The following is a 23947-nucleotide window of genomic DNA, read 5'->3' on the forward strand; positions in this document are numbered from 1 at the left end:
GGAACACCTGGGAAAGCAGCCGACAGTCTTAGACAAGACTGATTTTGATGGATTTTGATAAGGCAGCTTCATAGATAACATAGGGGGGCTCCGTTAAACCTGCCAGGTGCTCTACAACAGACCTGTTCCCCAGGAATTTGCCTTGTGCTTAAAGCCGTCCAGGGCAGCAGCCATTGCTCCATTTTGTAACAGCCTGCTTTGGATGTTGTAAAAGGAAATAAATGAATATACCTTACATTTTCTTAAGACACCTTTTCTAAATATAAGGTGCAGTTCTGTCCTCCCTAATTACTGCATTTTGGCCATTTCCACACACGTTGAATAATGCACTTTCGCAATCCTTTTGAAGTGGATTTTTTGTTCCACACATGGAAAATCAGTTTCAAATGTTCACTAAAGAGTATTGAAAGTGGATTATCCAATGTGTGTGGAAGCAGCCCATGTCTCTAGCTTCCTTTCATAGATTTCTCTACCAAATGAACTTGCTTCATCTTCATTCCTTACAAGAACTCAAAATGGAGTAGATGGCTCTAGCATTTTTTCCTCACAAGGACCTGGGGAAAATGACTGCCTCAAAGCCATGTTAGTTAAATTGCGATTTGAACTCGGGTCTTCCCAGTTCTAGTGAGACAACTCTCAAACCACTACACCACACTGCCCTAACATGTTGATAATGCTCTTTTACTCTCTGCGTAGGATAAATAAGTCAGTCTCCTCAAGTCAGTAGACACACACAGGCCATTTAAAATAGCAACAGTGTTCAGAAACTAGAGGGAGAAAATTCAGATCTGCGATAGTGTCCTGGAGGAATGAGAAGTCATTCTCCAGCGATGGAGCTTCGGACAGAGACTCTGGTGTAAAACTACTAAACTGGAATTCATCAGTAAGTTATACATACTCTTCTAAGGACTTCGGATTCTTCACCTATTGCAGATGTTTGGGAGTTTGACACTACTCTGAAGAGGCTCAGTACTTTTCATGTTCTCATTTTAATTTTGTTACTTACTACAGTTCATGGTCCCTTGACCAAGCTGAAACTTGTTTCCTTCAGTTTATTACAAATGTTATAGGTCTTTTACCTCCGTCTGCCAAATGTGGACTTTTACATGTACCATATGAAGCAGACAAACCCATGAAAGCTGTGTTAGAAGTTTTAGGTGTATAAAGTAAGTCTTGCAGCACCTTCAAGAGTGGTGATAAACAGATTCCTCAACTTTTCCCTGCTTCTTCTTGGTTAGGCAACAGGAGATAACTTTGTGATTTAGAGTTCAGCCCCCCCCCTCCTATTTAAGGAAAAGCATTCTTAGAACTTCAATTCCCAAAATGCACTGGGAGAAAGGAAGCAGAATGGGAGGTAAAATGGGACCCATTTTCTAGTCATAGATCCTTGTTCAACTTCTCTCTCAAAAGTCTACATTTAAGGGCCTACCTGCCAGAGATAGGTGGCTGGAGCTCTGAACTTCTAAAGTCTGACTCCAATGGTGGTCCTTCTAATGCATGTTTGTGGAAACCAGTTTCACCACTAAGGTGCTAGTCCTCACCTTTTCAGAGATGCCAGTAAAGTAGACCCCCCCTTCTTTCCTATTTGATCGTTTACTTTGGATAGAGGCAGGTCCTTGTCTTGTTTTTCCTCTGTTCATACACAAGATTGAACTATTGTGATCTGTGATTTGTTTTTATAGTTCACTATATTTTTATAGTTAAATTTGTATTTATTGTTATTATTGCTTTTGTTAGCCATCATGAGCCAGTCTGTGGAAAAGGTGGGATACAAACTGAATAAAATAAATAGAGACGTGTTTTAATGCAATAACATTTATTGATGAGACCAAGGCACACGTGAGATATACAATCAACAATAGGAGGCAAAGAGACAGTCCCAGGAAGGCACAAGTTGCATTACGTAAAAGACAGTCATGTTTCAGAAAATATGCTTTGTCAGGTTAGAGGAGCGGTAGCCGGTTAGTGGTTGCCCACCCACTCCCTTTCTGGTAGCTTTAGAATTCAGAAATCTAAAACAGTCCAGAAGTCTGAGGGCCAAATAGTTTAAAGGCATCTTGTAGATATAGTGTTTCATTAAACAAAGCAGAGTTCCAGAGAAAAACAGATTCCTTGTGTATTTCCCTGTATTTTTTATTCATTACATTCAATACTTGTGCCTGATTTTACCATCAGGAGTGTTTGTAAGGAAGTCGATTCCAACCATATAAAAGAGTGGCCTTGGGAATATTTTCCTGCCAAGCACTGCTGGAACTATCATCTCTCAAAGCATTGCAAGTTCTCTTGGCCATCTTGAGAAAACCATTTGCTTACATTTTGGAATGTGAGGGGAAAGGATGAACAAGACTCAGCACCCCAAATATCAAGTTTTGCTTTTAAATTAGCGAATAGGTGCCCCAGCAGGACAGGAAGCTAGGACATTTTGCCTTTGTTAAAGAAATGACATCAAACCGGCAGCCAAAGCCTGTAGGCCACAGCCTGGCTCAAGTAGCTCAACTGCTCAACTGCCATGACATTCCCAAGCTTCCCTTCAACAGAATTTTCCTCATTTTTTTAAGAAGAGAGTTCCTAGGCTATGAAGGGAATTTAATTCAATTTCCATTTGGACCAAAAGGCCATTACATGTGGAAGTCAATACTCGAAACAGCCTAGATAATCACTATCTCCCCTTCCTCCCACAAGAATACTTTCCACATTCTACTGCATCTCTATTTCCTCCTTTTCTGGTTTGCCAGATGGGGCAAAGGGCCCCACCAGCCATGAGAGAGGAGCATTATGGGACACATGCTCCAACAACTCATCTGTCAGCTCCCGAGCCTGGGTGACCTTCTCCCTGCTCTGGGCCAAGATGGACGCAGACAAATCCTGGAAGGACTTGGCAGATAAGAATGACGACCGGAGTTCATCGACATTTTGGCGGACGAGGCTCACTTTCTCCTGGACTCCTGCGGGAAGGCCTTGGAGGTTGGAGACCAGAGCTGCAGTGGTGGAATGTAGCTGCTGAGCAATGCCACGAGACACCTCTAAAGCTTGAGACTCAATCTCCTGGAAGAAGAGGGACCAGTCAAGATGGTTAGACAAGGCAACCAAGAGGGTTTTTGAGAAATGGTTTCTCCAGAAATGAAGAACCACCTACCGCCGGCTGAGGAACATCCTCCAGGCTGACCTCCGGTGACTGCTTCTGATTCCATTGCAGCCACATCTGATGCAGTTTCTCTTGAGCATTTTGGATTTTCTGGTCAACCCCTTGTTTGATATGCTCAATCTGAGAGAAATCACAAAGGAAGACTCCTCAGCAATGTTTAGTCAACAAAAGTCTAAAGTTTTTTTTTTTTTTATAACAAGTGACCCCTTTGTTTCTTTTAGTATATGTGGAAATTTTCTAATTGTTTTGTGGGTTTTCAATTTCTCACATCTGCCTGAAGTCTGTGAGAAAGACAAAGTCAATAAAATAAATAAATAGATACACAATATGCAGATGTTTGCTTAAAATTTTCCTAGGGTGACCCATCACTGGCTACGGTTTGGTAACTGAACGACTCTACCACAAATCTGTGTGTTTCAGTGCTGACCCAGGGTAATTCATCCCATCACCAAGTCCACAACAGGGTAGAAAGCTTCAACCTTTGATTACAGAAACCTGGGTTGACATTGCCACTCAACCCTGAAGATTGGACAACTTCAGGTTGAGAAAAAGGTTTGGCAGGCCTACTTCACAAGGAAGTTATGAGTAGACACGGGCACGATCAGAATTACGGACTGAAAATTGCCCCGATTTTGGCATTTGCGCCATTGGGACCAGGCTGATCGGTTCCGTCCACGGCTCCTGGTTCAGCGCTCGGTTGGGGCGCTCTATCGGGTCTTGATCGGATCGATCAGTTTATGTTCGGGATTGCAGTCTGCAGACAGTCTGGCGCCAGCCATCTGTTCCTGAGGGAACGGAGCCCCGTGGAAACGGAGCCTGGGGAATGCCAGAGCTGTTTGCCCTCCTTCTGTCGCCCTGGAAATGCGAATGGAAGCCCAGCTTTCCTTGATCAGCAGGGCTTCCTTCCAACCACGGAGCAGCCAGAAAAGCGCGCTCCTGTCTCGTCCGTTTGGGAGAAGAGAGGGGAGGGCGGGGGAAGGGGGTGTTCTTCTGTAGCCATGCGCACTCGAATCTCATCCCTGCAAAGCCTGAGAGGCAGCTCTTACGGCCAAACAGCCCTCTTGTGTAGCAGACCCAAGCTTTATAAATAGCCATGTGCTGCGCAACAAAGTTTCACTTTCCGCTCGCGGGTGGAGTGGGACAGAGGCAAGCTCTCGCTTGCCGCTTTTGGAGAGAGAAAGCGCAAGAGAGAGAGGGAGCTTTAGCTTTGGGCTTCAGCGGATAGGGAATTAGGGAGCTATTTCCTCTGGTCCCCCCCCTGTGACAGAACCGGCACACTCCCGTGGGGACAGACCCCCCCGCCCCCTGAGGGGAGACGGCTCGCCGCCGTCTCCACGGGCCTGCCGGGCCTGGCGGCCGCCATCCTCCTCACCCACCATTCCTTTAGCGCTGGAAACCGTGGGGCGCCCTCCCGTGTCGGCATTCCCGATTCCCGATTCTGTACCTGAAACAGGACTTGGTCGGTGAGGTTTGGGTACCTGGGTTCGGCACTGCCGCGGAATCACGATCAGCTAAATCGGGATTATTTTTTTGGATCGTGCCCATGTCTAGTTGAGGATAAAATGGGGAGGGGGGAGAGGGACTGTGCCTGTTGCCTTCAACTCTTTTCCTTTGATTGGTAATGTTCTGTTTGACTTGAGACTTCTGGTCAAGTGAGTTTACCAATAAAGGAAGTTACACCATACATCATTCGCCTTTCATTTGAAATTTCAACCCATCTATTAGACACTCGTTTTCTAGATTGCTTCATGTACCCCACCATGTCACAACAAGAGGCCTCCACAGAATCAACAAAATTACAGAAAGGACCGCGGTCCTCCGTGGGTTGCCAATCAATAGAACGTAAATCGTATTTATGAGGTATTTTTAAAATTGATAAAGTGCAAAGTGCTGAAAAGCATATAGGTATCATTGAAAAACCAGGCAACACTCGCATAAGATGAGAGATCTACAGCAAGAGGTCTGAGAATTGAGCACAGCTGACGGAAGAAATCTTAAGACTGCTGGCTAGAACATCCATTCAACATCTAGGTCATTTTCTTACCAGTTCAATTGTCTGGGAGAGCTGGAAAAGAGCATCTTGAGTGCCCTCCTTAGCTTTCTTCAGCTTGCCCAGGGAGTGCTGGTAGGCCCGGTGGCGGACTTTGCTCGAGAGAGATCCCAGGCGGACAAAATAGCTCTGTTGCTCTCTTTGCTGTTCCACAGTGGCCATTTCAAATCCTTCCATGGAGGTGGCCAGTTGGGCTAGAAAAGGCAGAGAGGAGTTTCAAAAGGAGAAGAGATGAAAATTTAAGAAATGTCCTGTTTATTTTTTACCAGCTTCTCCCCAAAATGATTCAGCATGCTAGGTTGGCTACGTACTCAAGTGCTCAGAAACATTGCACAGATATGATACACCCAAGTTTCGAAGGGTGCTAGTGGAAGCCTCAAGACAACTGTGTAGTAATCAGTCATCATGGAACCCCTCCACACACACTTTAGCACCCAAGATCTTGTAACAGATATTTTTGGACAGGTACCTCCCATGTTTTTATAGGTTCCAACAAAGCTTTTTATTGTGTGGACCATGAAAAGCTATGGATAGTGTTAAAAGAAACGGGGGTGCCACAACATCTGATCGTTTTGATGCACAACCTGTACTCTGGACAAGAGGTTAGAACAGAATATGGGAAAACAGAATAGTTTATAATTGGCAAGGGTGTCAGACAAGGATGCATATTATCTCCCTACCTGTACAACCTCTATGCAGAGCATATCATAAGGAAAGATGGATTAGATCTAGAAGAAGGTGGAGTGAAAATTGGTGGAAGGAACATTTAAAATGTGAGATACGCAGATGACACCATGTTACTAACAGAAAATAGTGAAGACTTGAAACGACTACTGATGAAGATTAAAGGAGAAAGTGCCAAAGCAGGATTACAGTCGAACATCAAGAAGACGAAAGTCATGACTATGAAGGAATTACACAATTTTAAAGTTGACAATGAGGAAATTGAAATTGTTCAAGATTTTCTATTCTTTGGCTCAATCATCAAGTAAAAGGGAGACTGCAACCTAGAAATCAGGAGACTGAGCCTTGGAAGAGCAACTGTGAGGGAACGAGAAAATTAAGATGTCTCTCTGGGGACCAAGACCAAGATAATCCAAACTATGGTATTCCTCATGACTATGAATGGATGTGAAAGTTGGAAAGTGAAGAAAACTGACAGAAAGAAAATTGATTCATTTGAAATGTGGTGCTGGAGTTTTGTGGATACCATGAATGGCCAAAAAGACAAATAAGTAGGTACTAGATCAAATCAAGCCTGAATTCTTGCAAAGAAGCTAAAATGACAAAACTGAGGTTATCGTACTTCAGACAAATCATGAGAAGATTCTCTAGAAAAGTCAATAATGCTAGGAAAAGTGGAAGGCAATAGGAAAAGAGTAAGAACTAAAATGAGATAGGACTACCACCAATTGGCTCTGACACGTTTATATATAAGAATTCATACATATAAATAATTTTTTGTGATGAATAAAAATGCAAGTCCTCAAAAGGCCATGTGATCCCATTTTGGTTTTATGCTGCAATAAGTTTCACTTTTTAAGTACCACAAAACAGGAACAGATTTTGGCTTCTGTCAACAGCTTCCTTAAAAGGAATCAAAGGACTGTTCCATCCAGCCAGCAACCCACCACCTCTGTCCCGCCTGGGACCCTGGACCTCAACCTTATTTATCCTCACTTGTTCCACTTTTGTAGCAGTATCTTCAACAGCATTCCTGTGGTAATAAAGGAGCTGGTGTGGTATAATGGTTAAGAGTGTTGGACTAGGATCTTGGAGACCAGGTTTGAATCCCAGCTCTGCCACGAAAGCTTGCTGGGTGACCAGGGGCCAGCCACACAGTCCCAACCTAACCTACCTCGCATGGTTGTTGTGAGGATAAATTGGAGGAGAGGAGAATGATGTAAGCCACTGGGGAGAAAGGCGAAGTATAAATGAATACATAAATAATTAAAGGTAGTCCTATTATGGAGGCAACAGAGGCCTCTCTCACAGGGTTTTTGAGAAGTTTACCCACTTTACTAGAAGTCTGATGACCAAGGACATGAAATGCATAAGATACACATTCAAGTTAGGGGGGGGGGTCTCCCACTCCCATCCTCCTAATATTTCAGCCTTGAACCTGGGCCAAGTCTTTGCTCAGTGCAGCAACAAATTTTAGTCATTCAGACACCTGTGGAGTTCCATCTCATGCTGTCCATTTGTTGGCTTTTTTAGCGGCTGCTCCCATGTCATGGAATAGCCTCATAAGAGAAGCAGGACTGGTTCGGACTAGTGGTTTATCTAGACCAACACCCTGTCTCTTACAGCAGACAACCAGTTGTCCTGGAAGGCTAAACAGGGCACAGAGGCCAAGGTGCTCCCCACATGTTGCCTCCTGGCATTGGTATATGGAGGTTTACCGCCTCTGAATGTGGGTGTCTGGTTTAGTCCGCCTGGCTGGTAGCCATTGATGGACATTTTCAGTCTGCCGCTTTAAATCCATCCCTGCATCCTCTATCGGTGAACCACAATTTAATCACTTATTAAACAGACTAATTGACATGGAGATGCAAGACCTTAGAAGCCTCGCTTCGGGACATTGCTCTCCTGTTCAACGGGGGGTTCCATTTAGTGATGCACCGGCAGAGTCTTTTTCCTGTTTAATCGATCCCTGTATTCGAAGGGCATTTATGTTGGCCCGTTTTAATGTTCTCCCTTCTGCTGTCCTATTTGGGAGATTCAAAAAAATCCCATTTGGAGAAAGGTTATGCCCCTCTGGGATGTTGGAAATCGAGGATACAGCCCATGTACTTTTATCGTGCAGATTTTATGATGATTTACGTGCATTTTATTTGGATTACCTACTGCAATCGCTGGAGGGTAAATCTGTTGAGAGTAAGATAGTGAGTTTTTTAGCCTCAACCAAGGTTGAAGTCACTGAAATGGTGGCAAACTTCCTTTACCGTGTATACAAGAGGAGAAGTATGTTTAGAATGTTTAACAATTAACAGGCCCCACTTGTTTTCGACACTTACGGTTATGCCAATAAAGGTTCTGTCTTGTCAATTTAATCACTTATCAAGATAAAAAGTAAATCTTCTCTTGGAAGAAATTAGAAGGTTGTTATTTCTTGTGATTTTGGAAGGCCTATAAAGTAGGAGTCTTTAGAAGAGCCTTTGGCTCTTTGAAGTAATTACTTTTGTGGTTGCCTTGGATTTAGGTTTTTTTTTTTTAGAATAACTTTTTGGGAACCGTTTGTGGAGAAGCACCCTCCATCTTAGAATTCACTTCGAGATTGTAATAAGTGGGGCTGCACAGCACACAGGCTCCAGAAGCTTTTCATACCAGCTAAAAGAAAATTGTTTGTTGTTATGTGCCGTCAAGTTGTTTCCGACCTATGGCGACCGTATGAATGAAAGATCTCCAAAACGTTCTGTCTTCAACAGACTTGCTCAGATCCTGCAAATGGGAGGACGTGGCTTCTTTTATTGAGTTCAGCCCTCTCGTTTTAGGTCTTCCTCTTTTCCTGCTGCCTTCCACTTTTTCTAGCATTATTGACTTTTCCAGAGAATCTTGTCTTCTCGTGATGTGACCAAAGTACAATAGCTTTAGTCTTGTCATTTTAGCTTCTAAGGAGAATTCAGGCTTGATTTGATCTAGTGCCCACTTATTTGTCTTTTTGGCCATCCATGGTATTCGCAAAACTCTCCTCCAGCACCACATTACAAATGAATCAATTTTCTTCCTGTCATCTTTCTTTACCGTCCAACTTTCACATCCATACATGGCAATGGGGAATACCATAGTTTGGATTATCTTGGTCTTGGTTCCCAGAGAGACATCTTTATCTTTAAGGATCTTATCTAGCTGCCTCACAGCTGCTCTTCCAAGTCTCAATCTTCTTCTGATTTCTTCATTGCAGTCCCCCTGTTGGTTGATGATTGAGCCAGGGAATATAAAATCTTGAACAACTTCAAAAGAATATTATGACGAACAAAATCATGGATCCCCTCCTAGTACTTTAACGCTTAATAAATGCAAATAGCTTGGAAATGTAAGGAGCATGAAGGTTCTCTGTTTCATATGTGGTGGACTTGCCGTAAGGCTAGAGACTTTTGGGCTAAAATATGTGCTGAGATGTCTTTGATACTCCAGTATAATGTTGTTAAAAATCCAGAAATGCGGTTATTATCTTTGCACTTAGAAGATGTTAATAGAAATGACAAGACATTGCTATATTATATGATAACAGCAGCAAGAATATTATATGCTCAATACTGGAAGAAAGAAGAGATACCTGAAATTGAAGAATGGACAAACAAATTGTTGTACATGGCTGAAATGGACAAACTAACATGAAACATGAAGGATCAAGAACCAAAAATATTTTTGGAAGATTGGAAAAAAGCTGAAAAAATATATGGGAAAGAAATGGGATGTTAAGGGACAATTATGGTCTTTTGAAGGGTTTTAATGATACTAAGTAAGATAAGATATAGTTGAGATCTTTACTAATAATAAGATAAGAACAACTATAATATAGAAATAATGTGATATTAATAGCGGGGGGTTCGAGTGCTGTTGGAAGTCAACATCGAAAAGGAGAAGGGGAGGGGGTGGGGAAATATACTTGTGGGAATTGAAATGGATTGTATTTGTGTTTTAATCTGACTATATATTGACCCATCCAATAAAAACTTATTAATTTAAAAAAATGCAAATAGCTCTGGATCAAGTTAGAACAAACTGTTTACCATTCATGCCTCTGCTAGATTGCCCCTCTTGGGGACAGAGACTGGTAAAGGTAGTTTTTTCCCCTTCCCCTTGATCAGGAAGAGAGAAAATGACTCCCCTGTGGAGTATCGACTCTGAGGACAGGGGAGATTATGAATCCCCAGTACAAGAGAAGAAGCCTGTCTCTTTCATTTTGTTCTTCTCCAAGGATGGATACAAGCCACAAAGGACTAAAACTCCACCTAGGGACTCCATCATGACCATACGTCAAGGAACAATGGGACAAGTCCCAGCTCTGAGAACTAAGGTAGTGAAGGACTTTTAAAATAGGAGGATTTGTTACCCTTCTGCCGGGCCAGTAAGACAGAGATTCCGCACATATTGGATAATTCACTTTCAATGCACTTTACCAATCGTTTGAGGTGGATTTTTTGTTCCACACATGAAAAAATCTGTTCCAAATGATCTATAAAGAGGATTGGAAGTGCATTATCCAATGTGTGTGGAGTCACTCTAGAGATGTTCTGCCAGGCGTATGGTTGAGATTGGGGTCTGGGCGGGCTCCCTTGCTGATCTCCTGCTATTGAGGGGGGACTGAATCCCCCTCATCTGATTTCTACTTACATACTTCATATTGCCTACAAGTTCCCACTTATGGGATATTGGGCTAGGTTAAGCAATATGGGCTGCCGCCTGTTCTACGTCTACTGAATTTTATGTCTTTTAATGTGATTTTATTGTGGTTTTATTATATGCTGTTATCTGCTCGGAGCCTGCCTGCAGGGAGAGCGGACTATAAATTGAATAAATAAAATTTAAAAAAATAAATGAAAAGCTGCAACTTCAAGAGTAAATAGGCTAAGCTCCTGTTAGGATAAGCACAGAGCTGGAGGACTGCACTCTCACCTTTTCTTTGTATCCTTGCTCCATCCGATGCTGAACAGAGCACATATATGCTTTTTATTCATTTGGTAAACCTTCATATAATTTGAATGCCTAAAGCTTGGCCTCTGTACCCACGTCATTCCTAATCAGGCTCACTTTACAAAAAGCAATAAAGGGTAGGGGCAGCAGATGAGCTCACACTGCCTTGTGTGCAGTAGCATGGAAGCGCGATCGATACCTGCTTTGTTCCTACTAGCTAGCAGGGGAGAAGACACAGCAACTAGGCAGGGTCTTTAAACAGCAATGCTGATACAGACTGCTAGATAGATCAAGATGGGTAGTTGTGTTATTCTGTTTGTAGTAGTAGAAAAGAGGAAGAGTCCAGTAGCACCTATAAGGCTAACAAAATTTGTGGTGGGATATGAGCTTTCGTGAGTCACAGCTCACTTCTTCAGATACAGCTAGAATGTGAGTCCATCTGTCTATATATCTTGGAGACTGGGGTGATTACAGAAGCCCAATGACAATAGCCGGTGAATGACAACAGCAGGTGTGATTGGATAGGGTGGAGAATGCAGAGGGGTAGTGGCTGTGGTGAAATCAGCATTGGTAATGAGACAGGAAGCCTAGGTCTTGATTCAGTCCAGGTGGATGCATTGTCTTGAGCTCCATTATCAGTTGCAATTCAGCAGTTTCTCTAATCTCCCTTTGAAATTCCTCTGCAGGATAACTTAGTGCTAGATGTACAAATCTGTCTAGTGGGAGGACCTTTTCAAGATTGGTTAGCAGCAGTGGTTATTACCCAGAGAGCAGTTGACAAACACCCCCTCCAGGAGTAGAGGGAAGGGCTGCCTTGCCAGGTGGAGACCTGAGACAACTAGAGGGGCTTTTCCAGTTTCCCAGGACCCAAGGGAATGGGCTTACAGGACTGTTCCTTCACATTTTTTTCATTATTACCTGCCCTGAGTTCCAGCTACCTGGGAGAAAGGTGGGATTATTAGTATTCAAATGAAGGCATAAACAACTCACCCAGCTCCTCCTCTGTTATTGGAAGGTAGTGGTCGATCAGATCTTCAGACTTGTCCAGCATGCTATCCACACTGCTGGCCACCATCTGGCCCACAGAAGAGGCCATCACTGTGTTCACACCTGTGGCCACTGCTGATTTCGTCATCTCCACGCCCCCTTGGACTGCCTCTTTGGTTTTGTCAACCACACCTGTCACTGTGCTGGTGACAGCATCCTTGGCGCCAGTGACAGTATTGCTGATGGCGTCTTTAGCCCCTGACACTGTGGAAGTCACCAGCTCCTTGGTGTCAGAAAAGATCTAAAAGAGAGAGAGCCATTTATATATTTGGAGAACAAGACCAGATTTGTGGGAAGTCACAGGCCAGGGTCAACTTTAGAAGAGCTACAGGGAAAGGTGTGAGACAAGAAAATGACAGTGTGCTTATACAACCACTCTTCTAGACAAATCAGTGCCCCACTCAGAGCAGAGAACAAAATCAGTGTTACCATTATCGCCACAATACAGCTGGGGAGCTGGGCTGAGAGGAGTGGCTGACCCAAGGCCACCTGCTGAGCTCATGGCAGTCGTGGGATTCGAACCAGCAGAGTGCTGATTCACAGCCCAACCACTTAACCATTGTGCAGCAGCAGCCCTCACCAGATCCAGAAATCTGATGATACATAGCCCTAGAACATCTGTGTGCCCACATTATTAAGACATTGTTTCCTCAGGGGGACAGATTAAGTATCTGCTACTCAATTCATTGGAGCATCCAATGTTCCCACCCCAATTATGCTGGCAAAAACAAGTTTTGAAGGAGAAAAATTGCACCCTTATGTTAAGCCAGTCATAGAATGAGGGTTGACCACATTTTGCTTCCCGGCTACAGCTCCCCAAAGACAGATGGCAAGTACCTTCTCCGGCGGCTGTTGAAGGATCGGCAGTTTCTCCTCCAGTTTATCCAGCCCCTTGCATACGTATTCATTGGCACTAGAGACTGCAGACAGCAAAGAAAATCTCCAATCAGGAATGGACACAGAGCTGAAAATGAGCCAAGGTATATAATGGCTCCCACCCTCTAGGCCACCCAGAAATGGGGACTAAGCTCCAGGGAAACCAGGCAAGGGGGGGGCATGGATATGGCAGCTCTTTGATTTCCATATAATGTTTAGTTGGCAGCCCTGCCAATCAACTTCTCCAATTGCAAATCAGAAACCTCCTTAAAGATACTTTAAGAGGGCATTGGGTACTCTCTGGTGCCAGTTCTATTCTGCTGGGTGGTCCACACCTTGACATCTGCCAGCTCTTCCTCTCCCTTCTGCTGCCCTCAAATCAAAAGTATCAGCAAGGCATCAGATATCAAGGATCAACAATTTTCTCTCATTTCTGTATGAGAATAACTTCTAATCAAGACTTTTTTTCTGGGAAAAGAGGTGGTGGAACTCAGTGGTGGAACTCAAGACCACACAATGGAACTCACTTTGGGTCAGCTGGAACAAGGGGTAGTTTTTTAAAGTTTAAATTGCTCTCGGTGAAAATGGTCACATGGCTGGTGGCCCCGCTCAGCGGCGCGGAGGGCAATCTAAACTCCCCTCTGTCTGGAGATCAGGGGGTGGGGCCACCGGACACGTGGCCATTTTTAAGAGGTGCCGGAACTCCGTTCCACTGCGTTCCCGCTGAAAAAAAGCCCTGCTTCTAATCAAGATTAGCAATAACTATATTGATGGAACAGGGTATATTCAACTAGGGGCTTTCAGTGGTTACTGTAAAAGTACAGATCCTTGAATTTTATTCAGGTTTTAATATATCTCTTTATCGACATTCAAGCCACATTACTCCAGCAGAGGTCTCTTGAAGTTTCAAGAAATCCTGGTCTAACTTGCTATGATTTGAATACTGAACCTCAATTTCTCCATACTGCTATCTTCTCTTGCTCTTCGCATGCAGGCAGGGTAGAGTTCCCAGGGGTCTGGCGGTGGTGGGAGGGGACAGGCTATCCGGTGATCACCAGCCACCAGCAGACAACTTGGGCAATGCGTGGTGCACATGCTCCCAGCCAGTTGTGACAACATCACTTCTGGAAGTGATGCGATCACACTCTCTGTGGGAGGTGCCCTTGCAGGGCTGATTTCGGCCACAAACAGACCGATTCTTAAAGAACTGGCCCCACTCAAAGCACAGGGGCACTTCTGCAGCCAGCACAATGGCATCACTTCCAGAAGTGAGGCCAAGAGCACAAGTTAAAAACGCCCGGTAAGAACTAGGCCCTGACCTGGATAGCCCAGGTGAGCCTGATCTCATCAGATCTCAGATGCTTAGCAGGGACGTCCTTGGTTAGAAATTGAATGGGAGACCTCCAACAAAGACCAGGGTTGCAGAGGCAGGCAATGGCAAACCACCTCTGTTAGTCTCTTGCCATGAAAACCCCACCAGGGATCGCCATAAGTCAGCTGTGACTTGAGGGCACTTTCCACCAAGCACTAGGCAGCCCCCTCCCACCAGTTGCCAGGGAGTAAAGATACTTACTTTGTGGCTCCAGCTTAGTCAGGATGGGCTGGGCCCCACTGACGGCAGCTGCAGCAATGGTTTTGACCCCAGTCTCTGCTGCATCACAGACCAGTTTCACATACGGGTGGCTTTCTTTAGTGGAGGCATAAGCTGAGGAGACCATGTCATAGGCAGAGCTGACCAGTGGCAGGTTGGCTACCCTGTCAGCTACACACTGATGGGAGGGGGGAGGGGAAGAACAGTGATTAGGCACAGGTAGGCTCTGAGACACAAGATAACTCAAGGACCTGTTTCATAAGGACCAGCAACTTGCATAGGATTGCCAACTCCGAGTTGCAAAATTCCTGGAGATTTGGGGAGTTGCAAAATTCCTGGAGATTTGGGGATGGAGCCTGGAGAAGGACCTCAGTTGGTTACACTGCTGCCTTCCAAAGCAGCCATTTTCATCAGGGGAACTGATCTCTTGTCTGGAGATCAGTTGTAATTCTGGGAGATCTTCCAGGTTCCACCAGATTGGCAATCCTAGGTATCCACCAACACAAATTTAAACCCCCTCACTGCCCCTCAAGTATTATTTATCACACTTCTAGAACTCTGATCAGCCCATTCAGGAATTTCACCTTCACCTCAACCCATTAAGAATCCAAGATAGCGGCTGACACAAGATCAGTAAAGCTTCCTGATTGCGCAATGATTTGTGTTGGCGGAGTGCCTAAGCAGCAGTCAAGACACTGAACTGGCCGAGAGTAATAAAAGCTTTATTTATGGAACTAACAAACTGCATAGGAAAGAGAAGAAACAAACATTGCTGCCTTGCTAGTTGAGAGAGTTTGTGCAGAGATGTATAAGGCCTAGGAATAGCATTCTGCAGACATATGAGAAAAAACCCCTTTTGAAAGAAGTATCCCCCCTCCCCAGTCCTGTCCTGCTAGAGGATGCTGTCCCCTGCAGGATCTTTTTCCCTTCTGCTCTGTACACAAGATGTTGCTATACTCCAGCAAACGCTTCTCCAGGGAGGGAAAGGTTGTTCCGTGACATCACAGTGCCAAGCCAATCAGTGCTGTGCTCTGCCAGCTTCTGAAGCCAGTAGGCAGAGGGTTTTTTTTTTTTTTACCACCAAGCTTGAGCCCGGAAGGAACGCCATTTCTCCAACAAGGCTTTAGGACTCAGACTAAAGATCTCCACATGCTTCTGTGTCTCAGCCTCATCTTCCTCAACAGGACATCACAAGGCAGTGCAGTAATGCATCATAGATACGTGGCCCTTCTCCCAGGAGCCAATATGGAACAGTGCTTAAAGCAGAGGACTAAGACCTGGGTGATGCAGGTTCAAATTCCAGCTCTGCTATGAAGCGCACAGGGAGACCATGGGCCAGTCACTCCTGGCCTAGCCCACCTCACAGGGGTGTTGAAAGGATAAAATGGGCAAGGGATACGACGGGCTCATGGATTACTGCCCCGAGTTCCTTTAAGAAAGGGAGAAATGAAAAGGCCACTAGATCCTCTCTCAGAAGACAAAATCCGCCCCCTCCCCTTTCCAGATCTCCTCCACAAAGGTAAAAACTAGCTAACTTGGCCAGGGCGCACAACATCACCCGCTACTCAGGGCAATGGTGGCCAACTCCAGCACAAGTCAGTCATTTCGGCTATCAGCCAGATCCTTGTAAGACTGGCCCAGATGACAAGGATCACAGCCTAAACCTAGACACATGCCTGAGTGAGAACGGCAAATCGGGGGAGAAATGAGTCACGCCATCACATCTTGCACAATAAAATTTAACCTTGCACAGCACAACTGATCCCAGGCTCTTTCCTCCCAACTTTCCCCGCAGAAGGCAGCACAAGATTACATGCCTGCCTCAAGTTTAGAAGGCCCCCTTTAAACCTACCTTCTCCCTACTGCCCACCCGCCAACATGAGTAGCATGTTCCAGAAGTGACCATAAGGCTTGCATGAAGCTGGTATTGCAGGCAACGATTGGTGGGTTGGGTCAGTAAAAGCAAGACTCTTCCCTTAGAGCCAAGCTACAAGTGATGAATGACGCTAGTGATCAAGTGGAGCGCAAGTGGAGCGCAAGTGAACAGGGAGGAATACACGTGAGTCTGTTCACTTGCCAGGCAAGTGTCATTCAGATCGAGTGGAGCGCAAGTGAACAGGGAGGAGTACACGTGAGTCTGTTCCCTTGCCATTCAAGTGTCATTTGGATCGAGTGGAGTGCAAGTGAACAGGGAGGAATACACGTGAGTCTGTTCACTTGCCAGGCAAGTGTCATTCAGATCGAGTGGAGCGCAAGTGAACAGGGAGGAGTACACGTGAGTCTGTTCCCTTGCCAGGCAAGTGTCATTCAGATCGAGTGGAGCGCAAGTGAACAGGGAGGAATACACGTGAGTCTGTTCACTTGCCGTTCAAGTGTTATTCGTCACTTGTAGCTTGGCCCTTAGAAGTTACATGAGGCTATTAAGCACCAACTCAGAGATACTCTTAGCATGATAGGAAGAGAAAACGGGGCAGCCCCACTAATCTAGTGAGTTAGTTGAGTTCCTCAACCAAGGGCCGTTTAAATTTACCTAGGACTACGATAAGGCAGAAGGCACCTCCTGTTTTGGATTTCCTAGCCCTGCCTGGAAATTCCTGGCTCTCCTCCAGGAATGCTTGCCTCTTACAAAGGAGGGAACAACGCCACTAGCTGACAGCCACCATCATCCAACATTAAGAAATGTCAGCCCTGTATGATCTTCTGTCCCAAAAGGCAGTTTGGAGTAGTGATCAAACTTCAAGGCCTGGGTTCAAATGTACATCAGGCACATTTGCTCACCGGACAAATTTCAGACAGCCACAGATTCTTGTAATAACCCTGTGAAGTAGCTTCAGCTAAGGATAAAACGGAGAATGGAAAAACTACAGATGTCACCTGACAGACCTCCAAGAAGTGGCAGCATAGACGTATGTTAGACAGAACCTGTGATCAGAACCGGCAGTGGTGCATCAGAGAGAGACCTGTCTGCCTATTGCAAGGGTCTGCAGAATTGTTCCTCTGCATGGAATGATTTACTGTATTAAAACTGAATCAAGGGGTGTGCATTTTGGTATCTCCAATCTAAAACAGTGTCCCAAATTCCCCATTTCATTTTGGGTATTTCCTGTCTGGAACTAAACTGGAGTTTCAAGCACCGCTTCAGCTTGGAAATGTTCAAACATGCACCCCTCATTTAAATACTTCTCAAGATGATGGCCAACAGGCTCAGGACAGAGAGATACTTCACTCAAAGAGGATAGTTTCAGGCAAGAAACCAAGATCTGGTTCCAACAGCACCTTAAAGACCAACTATATTTCCAAGGTATGAGCTTTTGAAGGGAGTCTTGACTCTGGAAAGCTCATACCTTGGAAATCTAGTTGGTCTTTAAGGTGCTGTTGGACCCGGATCTTACTCAAAGGGGAATTGCCTTACAGAATTTAGTGCCACAGGGTGTAGGCAATGACTAGGGGATTAGGCACATTCATGGAAGTTAGGTCTGATTAACAGCTATTGAACATGCGGAATAAATGGAACCTCCGTGTTCAGAGGCAGTATATCTTGGAACAGCAATTGCCAACAGGGAGAGGCTTGGACCTCCACACCCTGCCCATGGATCTTCTGGTGACATATTGCTGACCTCTGTGCAAACAGGACCCCGGACTAGAAGGGCCACTGGCTCAGTACAAACGTGGCTGCCTTTACTGCTTTGTACCGAGTATGATCAGGTACAGCATCAATAAAAATTAAATCAAATGGAGTCACAATATATATATATTCTCGAGGGACTTACTTTTGAATCTTGTTCCGCTGTTGAAACGGCCGAGGCGACAGCACCGTCTGGGGAAGCCATGCTGAGGTTCGAGGCAACTGAAGCAGAGAAAGAGAAACTCCTAGTCATGTTAAGATAAGCTTGGAGTAAACTCCAGGGCAGTTCAAGAGCTCTTGATCAGAGGTCAGAAGATAAGCACAAACACGTGATCAGCAAGGTACAGCACTGGTCAGAGACGAGATGCCTTGCAAGGTTGTTTTTTAGAGCGAGTCAGATCTGGAAGGTCAAGAGTTACCCCCATACCATGTTTCCCCCACCCCCTGCCAAATCCATATATGAGTAGTGCGCAGTGCTCTTGAACCCAGTACCACCACTCAGGGATTTTGGTTCTAGAAACCACAAGAGGAACTGAAGCCTGAACAGAAACTCTTGAATGTTTTTTTTTAAAAGACATACAACCTATTTAACAGAAAACAAGAATTCCCAGCATTCTTAGGGGGAAACCATGACAGTTAATTCAGCCTACCATTAAATTGACAAATTGGCATAAGGACATAGCTGCAGCTATGCTAGATCGGATCAAATCTAACATCCCATTTTATACAGCCACAAACTAGTTGCTCCTAGAGAGTTAAACACTTCCTCTGCTATTGCAAGTACCATAAGTACTCAGAGGTACAAAAGTGATGGATATCTCCTCAACATACCAGTTCAATCCCTTTGAAAAAAAACCCTAAACTAATAGTCATTATTCTATCCTGTGGCAGGGAGTTCCACAAGTGAGGAAGGACTTCCATTAGATCAGTTAAAAGTTCTGATCTGGAGATGCGACACAAGTTTGGTTTCAGGCCAAAGCAAGTCAGGCCAGAGAGCTTGGTGGCCCTGTTAGGGCAGAAAGGTGAGGGAAAATACTGAATTCCTCTGGTGAAATTGGAGATCTGTTTCATACCCCCCCCCAAGATCACTATAGCACTTGCCCTCCAATTCTAAACAGTCACCAAGTATGGCAGCAGCACATTCCATCCACTCCCTTTGAGATCTAGTCTCTTGGCAAAGCTCACAGAACACACAGACGGGGGTGGGTGGGGGGAGGAATATTTCTCCGCTGATTTAGGGAGTCTATGCTCCGTGTTACACAAACCCGGGATGATGTGCAAAGCCAAAACTTCACATCACCCGCTGTACTTGCTACATATCTAGGGCAGAGGCTTCACCCAAACTGTTTTGCAAGACAGCCGATGCCCTCCATCTCTGAACCACAGGGGGTGAGTCAACAATAGACCTTTCCCCTACATTTGCTCAGTGTGGTCATTTCACCATCTCCTCCTGCCAGAATTTGTGCTGCGCCCCTTTGCAGGGAAAATAACACATCCCAGCTGTATTAAGACCAACGGAACCACTTGCGTTAAGCCTGGAGACTTCTCTACCTTGACACAAAAAGACTTCGCCATGATTAAGGCTCTTGGATCTCATTTTCCAGGGCAAAGCATTGCATGTGGCAGCAGTGCTTCTGAACAGGTGCCAGAGTGCCTTTTTGGGCATCAGGGACCAACAACATATGTGCAAAGGGCAAAGTCAAGGAAGGCATTTGAGCAAAAGTCTTCAGCTTTAGAGAAACGAATAGCTCACAGAACGTACTGCCACAGGTGCAGAGATGGCCGCCATCTTTGAGAGGAAGAGGTAAATATATGTTACTAGCACTTAATGGTTGTAGACTGCAAACAAATAAATGAATGAATGAGAACTTTAGAAGGGAATTGGAGTAGAGTGCACCCTCAAGTCATAGCTGGCTTATGGCGACCCCTGGTGGGGTTTTATGGCAAGATTCACAGAGGTGGTATGCCTCTGCAAACCTGGTCTTTGTTGGAAGTCTCCCATCCAATTACTAACCAAGGCCATCCCTGCTTAGCTTCTGAGATCTGACAAGATCAGGCTCACCTGGGCTATCCAGGTCCAGGAAGGGAATTAAACACATTTATATGAAGGACAGCAGCGCCACTGACAGCTATTAGGCAGGACAACTGGAACCTCCATGTACAGAGGCAGTCTACCCCTGAATACCAGTTGCTAGATGCATCACCAGGGCAACTAATGTAGGAAACAGGATGGGACTAGATAGATTATGGATCTAATCCAGCAGGGCTTTTAGGTTACCTTAAAAATGGAGTCCCAGGACAAAATGAAGCAGTTTCCTTTAAGATGAGCAAGATTCAAGTGCTCTTTACTCTTTTCATAAGCTGACTGATAGAACTATTGTGGGAACACCTTAAAGACTCAAATCTTGCTCTTTCTACTACAGACCAACACATCTACCCACCGGAAACTATCTTCTGGGAATTGTCATTTTTGAAAGGCCTGGGGATCAATAGCAAAGCACGCACTGTTTCGGGTGGGTAGCAGCCAGGATGATTTGCAGTAGAAGACCAAGATCCGATAGCAGCTTAAAGGCCAACTAGATTTCCAAGGTATGAGCTTTCAAGAGGTCAAAGCTTGCTTCATCAGATACAAGGAGTAGAAAAAGGTAGTTTATAATTTTCCCATCCTCTGCATGGATTATAAAGACTCTTACCTTTTTCTGCTTCTTGAATCTGAGGAAGGAAGCTTTGATCTCTTGAAGGCTCATACCTTGGAAATCTAGTTGGTCTTTAAAATATGCATGGAATTTCAGCTGCCAGGATACCCCCCCCCCCTTGAAGGAAGCTAAGAGAAGCGAGCCTGTAACAAGCTTATCATTTCAACATGCCTCCGGGATGTCTTTTTTTGGAGAAGGAGGGCTGACTCATAAAGAGGTCAGATTGTTACAGTGAGATATACATTCTAGCTAGCACATACCCGGCTATGTTGCACAAAAGAAATTAGGGCATTCCAAGCACGCCCCCAGGTCTCCTATCAAGAGGCACACTGGAGAGGGCTCTACAGATGAAGTTTACCCCACCAAGGGAGCCACTCAAGACCAGCTCCAGTGAAAACCTGGATACCTGCTCAGCTTTCCACACAGGATGCTTCTGAAACGAGGCCTTAAGGTCAGGCCCTAAGGCACCCCCCCTTCTGTTGTTAAACCATCAAGCTTGATGAAGAGTTCTCGAGAACTTCTAAACTCACTCACTGTGTTGCGCAATCTTGGTTGGTCTTTTTAAAAAAGGCATTCCGTGGTTCATCAAAGTAAAACTTGGGAAAAAATCCAAGACACTGTTCTGTTTTTCCATTCAAGGATCCCCAAGAACAACAAAATAAGCTTCACCCATTGTGTGGACTGGGAGGCAGTGCACCAGTGAACTGCTATGCACATCTCCGCGCATGGATGTGCATGGCAGACAAGCTACCAACACCACCAACTCAGAACTTCTGGAGAGCTGGATTTGGGGCTGAAACTCACAACCATGAGCTAGCAATTCATGCTAACACAATTTTAAATACCTCCACAACCCCAAAAGGGGTAGCTGTTTACTAGAGACAGACCACAACAGGACTGTTACTGGAAAACCTCAAGCAATGTTTAAGTGTAGAAAGTGCAACAATTAAAGGAGAAGCACCCCTTAGTTTCTGATCAAGGGACCATTTCCCTCCCCTTTAAGCAGACACAATCCAGCTCCCTGCTGGATTTTTATTCCACCCTTCTACCAAGAAAAACAGGATGGCTCTGCTCGGTTTTATCCTCAGAACAAATTTGCAAAGTAGGTTGAGAAATGAAACCATGCCCTCAAGTCATAGTTGACTTAGGCCAACCCCTGGTGGAGTTTTCATGGCAAGACACTGAGGTAGTTTGCCATTGCCTACCTAGCAAAACTAAGTTGGTCAAGGACCTACACCCTGACCTGGATAGCCCAGGTAAGTCTGATCTCAACAGATCTCTAAAGCTAAGCAGGGTCGGCCTTGGTTAGTAATTGGATGGGAGACCTCCAAGGAAAACTAGGGGTGCAGAGGCAGGCAATGGCAAACCACCTCTGTGAGTCTCTTGCCATGAAAACACCATGAGGGGTTGCCATAAGTCACCTATGACTTGAGGACACCCCCATCCACAAAAGGACCTGCATTTCATAGCTAGATTGGGGAAGGAAGGCAACTGAACCCATCTCCCTAAACCTAGTCCAATCCCTACACCATGCTCCCGTACTTTGAGATTAGGGAGATCCAAGACTTCTATGGACAACTGAGCCCCAATGGCCTCACATTCAGGCTAGGCAGCCTAATCTTTGGGAGGAGGGGGTGGAGATTTAGGACTTGTTATTTGGGGGGGGGGTTTAATTGGAATTTTTTTTAAAAAAATATTACCTTCAGCCACCTTAAACCATGTGGAAAGGTGGGGCATCCGTGTTTTAACGAATAAATAAATACGAAATCTGGGTTTCCTCAGGCTCATTCCACCAAACATGGAAACCCATAACGGCAGGCTTAGCTTTTCGGAGACAGTTGCGGTTTTAGCACCACACGTGAAGCTGCCTTATGTTGAATGAGACCCTTGGTCCACGGAGGAGAGTCTCGTCTTCTCAGACAGGCAGCCGCTCTCCCGGGTCTCAGGTAGAGGCCTTTCACCTCACCTCCCGCCTCGTTCTTTTAACCAGAGATGTCCCGGATTGAACCCAGAACCCTCTGCATTTAAAGCGGATATGCTACTACTGAGTCTCAGGCCAGTTTAAGCCTTGGTGGATCAGACCAGAGATTCAGTCAGGTGCCTCTGGGAAGCCCTACAAGTAGAGGGAAAGGCCTCTTCCCCTACCAGCCAGCTGTATCACAACAACACCCCCCTTCTCCCCAAAAGGGAACCTACTAGCACTTTAAGAACAGGTTTCTTTGTGGTAGAAATTCACCTGGGACTGCATTAGCTGCAGACTACATTATACCGCTGAAGCCACGCAACGATGAGAAAGAGAAAAGTGTGGGATAGACTACTCCTAGTAGGGAAGTTTAAGATGGGTAGCTGTGTGGGTCAGAGTAGACTAGCAGGACTTGAGTCCAGTGGCAACTTAAAGACCAAAAAGATTTTCAGGGTATGAGCTTTTGAGAGTCAAGGCTCCTAAAAAACGCTCTGTACATGCTCAGAAGTAGTTTTAGGTAGGTAGCCAACTGTGTTGGTTGAAGTAGAACAGCAGGATTTGAGTCTAGTGGCACCTTAAAGACCAAAAAGATTTTCAGGGTATGAGCTTTTGAGAGTCAAAGCTCCTGAAAAACGCTCTGTACATGCTCAGAAGTAGTTTTAGGTAGGTAGCCAACCGTGTTGGTCGAAGTAGAACAGCAGGATTTGAGTCTAGTGGCACCTTAAAGACCAAAAAGATTTTCAGGGTACGAGCTTTTGAGAGTCAAGGCTCCTAAAAAACGCTCTGTACATGCTCAGAAGTAGTTTTAGGTAGGTAGCCAACCGTGTTGGTCTAAGTAGAACAGCAGGACTTGAGTCCAGTGGCAACTTAAAGACCAAAAAGATTTTCAGGGAGTGCGAGTTTAAGAGTCAAAGCTCCCTTCTTCAGTAGGGAAGACTCTATTTCGCAATTATAGCGAAGCAGCTATTGAACAGCCCCTCTCAAGTTCGAACTACTTTGCCTTTAAAATTAAATAAAACAAATGAGATTTACGCCAATAGTTAAAGCCGCGTCCAACTTAACGACCACTTCTCTAACACGCGTTCAACGTTGAGCTGCAACGTTGCGAGGCATCAGAAACGAAACTTGATTGAACCCGACTCACCTGAAATCCCCGGTGGAAGCCTAGAAGCGCGATTCTCCCGAAGTCGCCCAGCTGGGCCCTTATATACTCCGCAGCGACTGCGCTTCCTTTAGGGATGCCCGGGGCGTCATGTGGAGGTGGGCGGGGCCAAACTGGGAGGGGGGACCAAAAGTTCTCTAGAAGGCCCAAGA

The 23947-nt window shown here is 45.2% G+C and overlaps 1 protein-coding gene across 1 annotated transcript; it reads right to left on the reverse strand.

Moving 5' to 3' along the window:
• Positions 1-1831: 1831 nt before the first annotated feature.
• Positions 1832-23889, reverse strand: LOC129330971 (perilipin-3-like). Its single transcript, XM_054981268.1, has 8 exons — positions 23778-23889; positions 18120-18196; positions 14332-14527; positions 12720-12802; positions 11826-12123; positions 5190-5389; positions 3137-3265; positions 1832-3045 (listed from the first exon to the last, which is right to left on the reverse strand). The coding sequence occupies exons 2-8, from the start codon at positions 18177-18179 to the stop codon at positions 2698-2700; spliced, it is 1314 nt and encodes a 437-aa protein (XP_054837243.1). The 5' UTR covers positions 18180-18196; positions 23778-23889; the 3' UTR covers positions 1832-2697.
• Positions 23890-23947: the final 58 nt, after the last annotated feature.

This window comes from Eublepharis macularius, chromosome 5 (genome assembly GCF_028583425.1).
Source record: "Eublepharis macularius isolate TG4126 chromosome 5, MPM_Emac_v1.0, whole genome shotgun sequence".
In the NCBI taxonomy this organism is placed as follows: Eukaryota; Metazoa; Chordata; class Lepidosauria; order Squamata; family Eublepharidae; genus Eublepharis; species Eublepharis macularius.